This window comes from Rhinolophus sinicus, chromosome 4 (assembly GCF_057876585.1).
Source record: "Rhinolophus sinicus isolate RSI-liver-muscle chromosome 4, RSI-T2T, whole genome shotgun sequence".
Lineage (NCBI taxonomy): Eukaryota > Metazoa > Chordata > Mammalia > Chiroptera > Rhinolophidae > Rhinolophus > Rhinolophus sinicus.
Genome location: NC_142504.1, coordinates 9,063,102 through 9,075,619, shown reverse-complemented (window position 1 = coordinate 9,075,619; position 12,518 = coordinate 9,063,102). Strand labels below are relative to the sequence as shown.

At 39.1% G+C, this 12,518-nt stretch overlaps 1 protein-coding gene across 5 annotated transcripts in view; it reads right to left on the bottom strand.

Annotated features, from left to right (window-relative positions):
* Window positions 1-10,037: 10,037 nt before the first annotated feature.
* DPY19L2 (dpy-19 like 2) overlaps window positions 10,038-12,518 on the bottom strand; it is a 59,889-nt gene continuing 57,408 nt past the window's right edge. For all 5 annotated transcript variants that reach the window (XM_019726309.3, XM_074340991.2, XM_074340992.2 and 2 more), the window contains one exon: window positions 10,038-11,783. In XM_019726309.3, the coding sequence (XP_019581868.3) occupies window positions 11,633-11,783 (151 nt within the window). In that variant the 3' untranslated portion in view covers window positions 10,038-11,632. The remainder of the gene's footprint in view (window positions 11,784-12,518) is intronic.

Here is a 12,518-nt window from a genome sequence, read left to right as displayed (position 1 = left end):
ACTTACCTCTGGTAATAACTCTTATTATGAGCAAGGCCACCTGATTTAGAATCTTCTGGGTAGTTAAGGATGAGAGGCAGACATTTCTCTTGCCCCCTCAGGGTTTGCCTTCAGCTCAAAATAATCCACGTACCATAGTGGCACATTTTGGGGAGGCCTGTTCTGAACCCTTGCACTGCCAACACCTTGATCTCAGACATTTGGACTCCAGAACTGTGAGAAAGTAAATTTCTGTTGTTTAGACTACTGAGTCTGTGGTACTTTGTGAAGACTTATAAGAATTTTAATATCTTAACTTGTGGCCCTATGTCATGCAGGGTGTCATGAGGGATCTCAGCTCCTGCTCCCCACATAAAAATGCAAGATGTGGCTAGGCCAAAAAAGAACACCCACGGAGCCATAGGTAGGGGAGTCATACCACTATAGTCTCACTGGAGGCTGGATTCACACGACATGCAACCTGCTATCTGCTTTTCTGCCTGCCAACAGACCCCTTGCTAACTGCAATCCACTGTGCTAACTGCAATCCGCGCTTGCCAGCCACCATCTTCTTGCTAGCCCCCATTTTTTTCCTAGCATAGCCATAGCAGTTATATTAATGGCCAATGGCTCACTGGTTACAGCTGACGGCCAACTAGCCACAGCTGATGGCCATCAAATCACAGTTGATGGCCATTTACTACCTGAGCCAGCATCTTTCCACGTGAGGCTAAGAGCCTGGAAACTGCACCCCTGGCTCTGCCCCCACACCCAACATTTGGATTTTTGCAGCTTGAGCTCTGAAGCTACTTACAAAGCATATCTTTGCCCTTTGGGGATCTGAAACTACTTGCAGAGCAAGCAGCGCCACCCCCCCACACACACACCCGTGCTGATTGTACTGTTTGATAAATTGTAATTCTTGCATCACTGTTAAATAACATACCCTGTACTGTATCTGCATGATCACAAAATAGCCTTTTCTTATTTTTATGACTAGAGGAAAAGACCACCCAAGTAAAGTTATTTTAAAACTTAAAACCATATGATACCACTACACTATTGCAACCCACTATTTTGCAAAATAAGCTATAGTCATATATTTAGGCTGTGTACATTTTCTGTTTTCAGCAAATGGCTCCTTAAAATTAAATATATAAATTAGACCTCCTCGGTGTGGACAAAAGAACATCCAGCCTAAGAAAAAGTCTTATAAGAGTTTATTTGAGATTACTGGTCAAGATGGCAGAGTAAGTAAATACTGTGCTCACCTACTATCATGACCACATCAAAATTACAACTTAAATACAGAACAACCATCGTTGAGAACCGCCTGAAGTCCAGCTGAATCAAAGCCCTACAACTAAGGACATGCAGAACAAGCCACCTCGTGACTGGTAGGAGCAGCAGAGACACAGAACAGGCTCCTCCCATGCCCACATGTGGCAGTTAAAAATCAGAAGGGTATCTCGGCTGCAGAAGTCCCCCGCCCCAGGAGCGAGGGGTCCCAGCCCCACACAAATCTACCCAGCCCAGTGTTCCAGGGTCAAGAAGTGAAGTCCCCGTAACTTCTGTTTGTGAAAAACCAGCAGAGATTGTGGCTGAGCGAGACAGAGGGAGTCCCAGGGGTTTCTCCTTAAGGGCCCACACATGGACTTACTTGCTGACGGACTCACTGGCTCTGAACTCCAGCACTGGGGCAGCAGCTTGAAAGGTGCCAGGGACATACAGGGAGGAACTGAGATATTTGGCTTCAGAATGAGGGCTAGAAGGGCAGCTTTGTCCTAGACAGGAGAACTGGCAGAAGCCATTGTTCCTTTGTTGAGCCCTCCCCTCTTCAGCGTACAGACACAGGTGGCCACTATATCTGAGTCTCCATCAACCTGGCCAACACCACTCATTTGCCCTGATTCCCTGAGACCCCGCCCCACCCCACTTGTGGACCTACCCAAGCTTCTTCCAGTGGCTTTTCCATACAAATGGGTTGTCTTGGCTCATGTTGTGAACATTCCTAAAATCTCTCAAAGATTCACAAACCCCAAACAAGCAGCATCTGGCCTCAGCATGCCCCATACTTCTTGCTAAGCAGCCCCAAGGCCAGCAATGCCAGCAGCGGTTTGGGTTTGCAGCTTGGCCTCTCCCAGGTACCTCCAAGCCCAGCACAGGTGGCAGCCATCTGCAGATCACTTTGTACCTCATGCCAGGTGGCCAAGGGCAGAGAACAGGCAGCAACTGAACTTGGCCTGTGGTGGGGCCCTGCCCAGAAGACCCCAGAGCCAGCACACCCAGGCCAGCTTAGACCCCACTGGAGCACTATCCAGCTGCCACCATGGACAATACACCCAACGGGCAGACTGGGCAGGCCCCAGAGCCCTGCTAAAGCAAATCCTGCTCATAGGGTCAGCCCCTGCACAGCCACTCCTCCACTGCAGTCACGGCCAGTCCTCACAACCAATTATCCTGAGGATCAATCCCTCCCACTGATGTGCAAACAGCCACCAAGGCTCAACTACAATAGCAGGGCACACAGAACCCAAACATGGGACACACCTGGAGCACCTGGGTCAAGTGACCAGGGAGATGTGCCACTGGGCCCCAAAGGCCACCTACTACATAAGGCCACTCTACTCAGACCAGAAGACATAGCAGCCCTGCCTAATACATAGAAACAAACACAGTATTAATTACAATAGCCAAGATATGGAAGCAACCTAAATACCCATCAATAGATGAGTGGATAAAGAAGTGGTACATATATACAATGGAATATTACTCAGCCATAAAAAGGAATGAAATCTTGCCATCTGTAACAACATTGATGGACCTAGAGGGTATTGTGCTAAATGAAATAAGTCAGACAGGGAAAGACAAATACCATATGTTTCACTTATATGTGAATCTAAAAAACAAAATAAATGAACAAAAAAACAGAAACAAACTCATGGGTATAGAGAAGATTTTCATGGCTGCCAGATGGGAGAGGGGTGAGAAGCTCTGTAAAAAAAAAGGGGAGGGGGAAGGGATTAAGAAGTACAGATTAGCAGTTACAAAATAGTCACAGGGAAGTAAAGTACAGCATAGGGAATATAGTCAAATATATTGTAGTAACTACGTATGGTGCCTGGTGGGTGCTACCCTGTTTCTCCAAAAATAAGACCTGGCCAGACAATCAGCTCTAATGCGTCTTTTGGAGCAAAAATTAATATAAGACCCAGTATATTATATTGTATTGTATTGTATTATATTATATTATATTATTATTATATTAATTATATTATATTATATGACCCAGTCTTATATTATAATAAAATAAGACCGGGACTTATATTAATTTTTGCTCCAAAAGATGCATTAGAACTGATTGTCTGACTAGGTCTTATTTTTGGGGAAACACGGTAGACTTATTGGAGTGATCACTTCATACATTATAGAAATGTCTAACCACTGTGTTGTACACCTGAAACTAATATAATATGTAACTGTAATTGAAAAATAAAAAATATTAAAAAAAAAAAAAAAGTTTATTTGAGCCAAACTGACGACAATTGGTGGGAAGCAAAATCTCAATGGATTGAGGAAAAACTCTGGAGAATGGCAGTTTTACAGCTTATTTTATACATTAAGATCAAAGGAGGAAACATAGGGAGGGTTACATGAAATCCATTAGTGGCAGGAGAAAGCAAAGCAGGGAAATCTCTGGGATTGGATAAAAAGTAAAACAGAGGGACACATTTCTTTTGGACTCTGGTGAGTACAGTATAGTTAATAATTAACATTTATAGCACATAGAGATGGTATGTGGGAACAAAGTAACAATGAGGGGATCTATGGTCTCCTGCTCTGGTGAGGTGGGTTGTGCCCTGAGGGGTCTGGAAAAGGAGATTACTTTGACATTTCAAAGGTATGTCATCTTAGATGCAAACAGATAATAGACAGTTTCACTTAAGGTAAAGACTGACCTTTGTCCAGGAAGCTACAGGCCTAGAACGTGACTACCCACCATGGCCCTCTTTTAATTAGGAATTTTTATGTGCAGGCCATCCTATGTGGTTACTTTCGGTCTCTGAGTTCGTAAGGCCTCCCCTGAGCTTGTCAGGTTTAGTGTGTGGCCCCTTTTTCATCTACATCAGAGAAAGAACATAATAGTAAAGCTTCCCAAATTGTCATAGCAAAATATTGATAACAGGCTCTAGAGCGGACAGACAGTTCCCTAAGGAATAAACAAACTATTGAATGGAGAATAGAAACCCCATCCAGTCAGAAGTGTTCAATGCTTTGACTTTAGCAACAACAAAAAGAAAGAACAAGCAACCTATTGGGAGCTTCTATTTTATATGTGTTACATGTCTTACCTTATTTTTTCCTTCAAAAGACCATTTTGAGGTGTTAAAGAACACAATCCAACTGAGTAAATGTGAAGATCTCATGGGCTTTATTAAGCGATTCCTGAGTCAGGCAGCCTCCCCTTCTAGCGACTAAGAAGGGCGCTCTGAGGGGTTGGACAGAATGGGAGGAGGGAGCTATGAACCAAAGAAAGGATTGTTTTAGACCTGCACCTCTTCTTTTTTGGGGGAAGAGAACAACTGGCAAGGGTCTTTATCATGCAGATTGCCCCTTCTTTCTCTGGGGATGGAGAGGGGCCACATGACAGATTACTTCATTGGTGTTGACCAGAAAATTCCAGACTGGTGGATTAACATTATGTTTCTGGGAGAGTTTGGAACAGCAATAGGTCAGGTATTAAATCTAAGCTTAGTATCATGGGCTGTAGCACAGGTGACACCATTTGGGTCCGGTGGTTTTCTCTTTAACATAAGGATATACCTTTAATGTTTCCATTTTGCATATGAGAAAAATTTTAAGTGCTAAATAAATTGCCCAGCTAGTAAAGAGCAGGAATCCAAACCCAGTCTCAATCTACATATTAGTATTTTGTATTTGATCCTCAGGACACCCAAAACAGTGTTAGAGACCTAAACCATAATTAAGACTATGTGGATCCATTTTAGGGATAATTCAGTCATACAGTAGGGACAGCAAACAGTAAAAATTACCCAGTGGGATCACCAACCACCTATCTTTAATTGTTTTCTATATTCTAACCAACTACTTTCCATGTTATTCTTCATGCAACATTTATTGAGCACCTACTATGTGCCAAGTACTGTGCTGAGTGAAACACAGAAAATAAATAAGACACAAATCCTATATTTAAGTGGCTCATAGGTCAGTAAGAGACTCCCAAAGGTAAACAGATCATTTTTAAATGGCCAAACAATATGACAAGTGGAGTGGCACTAGCAGACCATGGAGGAGAGGGTCGGAGTGGCTTCCAGGAGGAGAGGACTTCTGAACAGAGGTGAAGGACGGCAGGAAGAGGAAGTGGGAGAAGGGCAGGTAAGACTTTAACAGCCTGAGGGGACAGTGTGAGCACAGGCAGGAACAAGAGATGCTGGAGATTTCCATCAGTTCACTGTTGCTGAAATCCAAACGTCATGTTGGGAGTGTCAGTCATCCTGGACGGGGAGGCAGGAACCCACGCGGAGAGAACTTCCTTAAGGGACTGGAGGAGGGAGAGAGGTAGAGGAAACAGCACAGACGTGGTGGGTAAGGGAGAAAACAGCCAGGAATTACTGTCCTATTACTATCTGCGGAGCTATTCACAACTACAGAGAAGCGTAGTCCATGTCCTTGAGATCTCTTTGTTTCTCCCATTTTCTATTAAAATATATGCAAACTAGCTCCTTAATCTTTTTGCGGCTTGATGACAAATGTCATAATATTTCATGACCAGCAGATGGCGCTAAGACTATATAAAATAATCATTTTGCGCACTAGAACATTTTTAGCGGGCATTTCCTCGTTTTAAAAGAAAGTAATTGCTTTTATAATACAGTAAATCATTTCATTAAACATGGGGAATAAACAAGAACTGTTTTTCAGATTAAGATAGTTTTGCTTTTTACAACTTTGTAAAAAGAGTCTAATAAAGCCCCATGTTCATTTAAAAGAATGACTTGGCTGGAGTAATTTTCTGCCCCAATTTCAATGTTTAACTCTTCATAGACGTGTACAATGTGTACATACCATGCCTTCGTGGTTTGGGTGCCTGGACTGTACCGCTCTCAAAGGGCTTTTCTCCATTCTGGGAGCTCTTGAGATTTGACAAGGGTCTGGAACTGTGAGGAAGGATGGGCGTCTCAGGCACACAGACGTGACAATACCTGCTACAAGTTGGGTAAATAAATGTTGACCTTTTAAAAAAATAAAAGCAAATTTAATTTGCGTGTTTCCTATATATTATAGAACATGGGTGTTTGATACACAAAAACCATCAAATACAACTGATGTGTTGAGTTGCAGAAACAGAATTCTCATCATATGGAGGCTATTTTAGGGCCAGGAAGAAGCCACGTTACATTGTACATCTTGACTTATTAACAAAAAGAATCGAATAATTAGTGAATTGTAAATCAATTTCTCCGAATGACGTCTTTCTTCAAAGTCCTGTGAACCATGATGTGGTCATTTTTAAGAAGCTGAACTACTACTGAAAGATCGTTGATTTTCTTCTCACTACTATCCAGTATGTTCCAGCTTCCCCTTAATGAACGTGAATGACTTTCACAAAAAAATTTAAAGATTAAACAAATTTAAAAAATAATCACTTTCTATCCAGTTTGTGTTGTTCAACAAAGGCACAAGCATGTCATCTCCCATTTGAAGAAAACTAAATAATAAATGACGCTAATGTAAATAAAATAAAATGCTCCATAAAATCTACAATTTGTAAATTTGTTTGGCCGGACCTCCGTCCTCAGAACAATTGCTGACGCTTGTTTAAGCACCCTGAAAGAGAATCTGAGGTTTAAGAACCACTGATGTGATATCAAAGCCTTCATTTGAAGGGTGTAAAATATATTAAACATTATAAAGTATATGCACGTCTTAAGGAATGATCAAATGAACTTACGTACTTAAAGAACTGGAATGGCAACGCTGACGCGCAGAGTCCCTCCTGGATTGTGTTCTCCTAGGCGTGATCCCCAGCCTAGGTGCTGCACTAATTACGCCTCTGCTTCCGCTGTTTTGCCACACGTGTCTCCTAATATTAATGTTTTATTTGCTTTTAGGCTATATATAAATGGCGTATTCACATACACACACCCCACCTTTGACAACTTAGTTTTTATTCTTAACATTTGCGATTCAGTCCTGTTGGTGCATGAATAGATCCTTTTAATACTCCTGTACAATGTTCCATTGTATGGAAATACTTCTTTTATCCATTCTATTTGTAGCTTTTTAGGTTGTTTTCAGGTCCTTCCTTCCCCGCCGTATGAATAAAGCTCACAGGAACATTCTTGTAATTGTTTTCCCTGGCATATTTGTACAGGCATTTCGTCAGGGTGAGAGTTACATGAACTACATACTTTAAAATTAGGTAATATAAAACCATCTTCCAGTTGGTGGCTGTACCAATTTATACTCCTGCAGTGTCATGAGTATTGTTGTGGCTCCTTGTTCTCATCCATTATCAGATTTGTACACTTTGTCATGTGGTTTTAATTTCCATTTGTCTATGTTCTTCTAAAAATAAAGTTCTGCCTTTCTAAGTCCTTAACTTACCTAAATTTGATGTTTGTTCATGAAGTTATATATCTACCTGTTCTTCTCAAATTTTCCTTTTATTTCTCATGGTAAAAAAGAATTTTCTGAGAGATTTTCTTCTCCCTTAGCTTTAACCCCATCTCTTTAGAGGAGACTCAGTGGATTTATCAGAGAATATGACGTGAGCTCCAGAGAATGTATTACACTTGCTAAAGATTAAGAATATAGTGAGTTCTTAGTGGACAATGATGGACCTAGAGACCCACTAGTCCACACGTAGCCAAAAACTGGAAAATTTAATTTTGTTTTCTAGATCCTATAAAACACAGTCCAGATTTAATACTTCAAGAAATTTCATAAAAGTAATTTACAAAGTTGATAGTGTCCAACCATGAACTTATGATCACTGAGTCCTTCTTTCAGCAGCTGAGGCACTGAGATTTTTACACTTGATGTTTACTATTAAACGTGACACACTGAATACAGTACAAATTATAAACTATTTTAGACAGCTGGAAGCATAATCTCCAGCCTACGGAGTAGTAAGGATATGCAAACATATATGGCATCGCCATCAGCTTTACTGAACACTGAGTGACAAGACAGACTCACTGACAGTGAGGATCTCTGACACACAATCTCAGGGCTGCGCACACAAGAATGTGGATAAAGAGGCAATGCACAGGAGGAAATGCAAGCATTTGACAAACGCGAACAAGTGCACAATCTCACAAACCATGGAATAAATGCAAAATAATACCGAAAAGCATTGTGGGTGTCACCAATTAGCAAAAAATACTCTTTAATAAGGCTAACCCATGCTAATGAGTGTTGTGAAATGAGCCTTGTCACTGATGTTTGGTGTATACAATCCTTTGCAAAGGCAATTTGAGGCAAACTGCATTGAAGCCTCTAAGAGGATGATACCACATTCTTTGACTGCAATTTAACTTTATGAAACCTATCCTAAAGAAATAATTTGAAAATTAAAAAAATCTTAATGCACTAAGATATTTATTTCAGGTTTCTACATATACATACATGTAGTACCAAAAATGGAAATAGCTCCGCAATGGGTAAGATGTATGCTTATATACTCAGATATCTGTCTGTCTGTGTTACTACCTACCTACCTATCTACACACACACATAAAATAGGATATTAGGTTGGTGCAAAAATAATTGCAGTTTTTGCCATTTTTAACCTTTTAAACCACAATTTCTTTTGCACCAACCTAATATGTAGCCATTAAAAAGCCTATATATAACGTTCCCATTTTTATTGTATAAAGAACAAAACATAAAAGTGTTTAAACTATGTTAAAAGAAAACAAGCAAACAAATGCATGCCTAAAAGTAAGGTTGGAAGAAAAACATGAGATGTTAATAGTGCCTGTTGAATAATTTTTCCCTTCTTTCAAGATTCCTCTTTTTCAAAATTGAATTTCTATAATGACTTTTGTATTGCTTGTGTAACACAAACATATAAAATATAAACACAATTTTATTATTAAAATTAGCATGAAGGTACTCAATGGTTTTTGATGTGGTGTCTGTTAGAAGGAAAAGGGAACACACATATTATTCACTGAAGCCACACATCGACCTCTGACAGCGGGGTGCTGGAGGGAATGGCTGTGGCTTGTGCGCAACTCACTCCTCACCATGGTTTCAAATAAGTGTGCAAAAATATGATAATAGGAAACTAAGGAAAACTCTTCCCTGCACTGAGGAAAAAGCTACCCATCACTCAACCAACGGTGTTCAAGTGTGGTCTCCACATTTCAAAAGAATAAACAATAAAATATATGCAGGCCAGAAGCCAGTGGCATTATTTGTATAAAAGTAAGCTGTAGTCCAGTATTCCTATTTATTGACACAAACTAAAGGCAGGACATTTGGGATTCTGAGATGCGATAACCTACCATGTGACTTGATATTACTGAACTGGTTATTTAGTGAGCAGGGGAGAGGGAGCAAGTGGAACTAACATTAGTTGAGGGCCTATATGTGCCAAGTACTTTCACACATTCTTACTAATCCTCATAGTGACCCTGCCAAGTAGACATTGTGAATTCTGCTTTACAGGGAAAGAAACTGAAGCTCAGAGAGTCAAGAAACACGACCAAGCTTAGCACAGTGCCTGGCGTCCAGTAAGTGCTCAATAAATATCTTCTGAGTGGATGGTAGGTAATACACCTAGTAAATGGAAGTGCGAGGATTCCAGCTCAGATCCACCTGGTTTCAAAGCCCATGCTGTTTCCATCACAGGGCACTGCCTCCTGCGTGAGACTATGCAGAATTGTTTTAAAATGGCCATGAAATACCACCAATGCAAATGTGGTAAATAAATCCAGGAAGCCGTGATTTCTACTTTATGTCAGAATAATTTCTATTTCAAAATGTATGCTTGGCAAAGGATGAGGAAAAAGAAAACACACGTAAGATCTTGAAGGGCTTTTTTAATTTTTAAACATACACAGTACATGAAAATAACATAAATCCACATTAACACATTATATTTGTATGGAACATTTTCTTAGTACAATACGTCCCATTTTTGTTGTTGAATTCTGCCAAGTTCTTTAAAACATGTTTCCTATAAAAACACCATCCAATGTGTCACATTAATTTTATGTGTTAGGTGTTATGTCTCCTTTCCTTCTTTGTCTCACATACCAAAACAAATTACTCGAAAATGCCAAAATAAGTAAAATGCGGTACGCTTTCTTAGCTACTTTGTATCCTGTATTAAAATATTTTACAACTTACAGATGAAAAACAATTGTATTGGTTTTCCTGTATATAATCTCCTACCTACTGTAAGTGATCTGATCTATGGAATTAAGTCATTTTGTTACATCAAATGTAACAAGAACATAAGGGAATTATAAAAATTCCAAGATGTTAACTTAAAGTAGATGTACATTAAAATGCTATAGATGTGGCATATTTGATGTCTACCAAGCAGAGAAAGAGAGTGTTTATCTTTGCATTCAGCAACAATATCTTCAAGATAACTATTTATCACTTCCCAAAGCATTATTGTTGGGTAGGTTTTATATTTGGGAGTGGATTTATAAAACATCACCTTCCTCATCCAAAGCCAAAAATAATTGAGGACTTAAAAATAAGTTATCACAAAAGATGGTGACCAGAAAGAAAGACTATGTCCAATGAAGTCCAGGGCCGAGATGAAATGCCTTTGTTTCATCCAAGATCTAGAATCTTTAAATCTCCTTTGATAAATTTAACTAGATTTTCTTTTCTAATTATGTTTAACCCCCACATTTGGTCATCTGCAATAGTCATTTTTATTTTACCTGGATATTACAAGAAAAAACACTGCATTTTAAAGACAGATTAATAACCTCTTGAATTTAGGCTGAGAACTAATCAATGGAAAAAATACTGGTTGGGTAAATAAATGCAAGAGGTTCAAAACATTACAAAATAATAAGCTGTCTTTAAAAATACTTAGCTTGAAACGATAAAAAGTTATTGAAAGCTATTAAAGATCTTTCCTGAAGGCCGGTAAAGCAAAAGCAGCCCTAATGAACACAGTTACTAACAAATCTCCTCCACGGAAGAAGTTGTGATCCGTATCGGAATCTGAAGGAAATGTCATTTCTCAAATGGCATTAGTTGATTCTAAGTGGTTTGCGGAGTTTGAGCTGGTACATCCTGATACTACAGAAAATCTGAAGCAATCCACCTAGCTGGGTACAAAAGGACTAACATACCTTTGATTTATTAAATTTCACTGTTCTTTTATATACATTTTTCTTTAAGATTTTAAAATGAACATTTGTTTGTGCGGCACGAAACGATTTAGTTATTTAAATGACAAGCTTCACGAGGCTGACATTCAATGGAAAACGGTGAAATAATTTACCTTTTAGTAATGAGAAAAGCCTAAATCATTTTATCTTCTTTTTAAGGATCCCTTATTAAAGCCTGTGGTCTGGATTAATGTAAATAAGCCAAAGTGATGGTTCTCTGTGCACTTCTTTGCGTCCCAGGGTGATGGGAAGGCTTAGCCTCAGTTAACCTTTAATACTCTGTACATACTATTCTGAAACACCGTGGAGAAGTAAGGTCTCTCATTCTTGAGCAAGATGCTACATAAAGGAGGGTTAGCTGCGTTGGAAGGGTCTTCTACATCCCAAATTTCAAGCAGACTGCAACCAGGCCTGAAACAAAGGCACAGTAAGTCGTATAAAAAAATGCATTCCTAGCCAGAGAAAATGTATTAATTATAGAGCAGCTCCTAGGTTTTGAGAGACTAATTTATTCAAAAAATTAAAGATTTTAAAGCATCATTTTAAAAAGCGTAAGTTTAATATTTAGAGGTAAAAATGAAATTAAGTATGTTGCATTCTCATGTTCCACTTAACCAAGTAACCAATATATTATTGAATCTAATAATAAAGGTTCAGTATATATTTGGAAATATACATTTAAAACTTCATTTTCAAAATGAAATGTAAATCAATATATTTTCTAAGTGATATCACCAACCAAATATAAGGTCCATTAGTGATAGAATGAGACAAATTAAAGATAACATAATTCCTGAGGAATTTTACATTTTTGAGCTTCAGTTGACATGGAATAGCATGAAAACGTCTAGTCCATGACAGGGAAGCAAAGCTCTTATGTGAAGTTTGTTCTCCTCAACCCTTCCTCATTTGGGTGGCTCTATGAGTAGAATGAATGAGATAATACTTCTCATTAGAGAATATTTCCCCCAATTCTTTGAATATGTTTATAATAGCAGCTTTACGGATTTTGACTGCTGAATGCAACATCTGGGCCTACTTCAATCAGTTTCTACTAATTCTCTTCCTGAGTTTTAGTCACACTGTCCTATAGATTTGCAGGTCTGAGAACTTTTGGCTGGAAACTGCACGCTGGAGATTATAAAT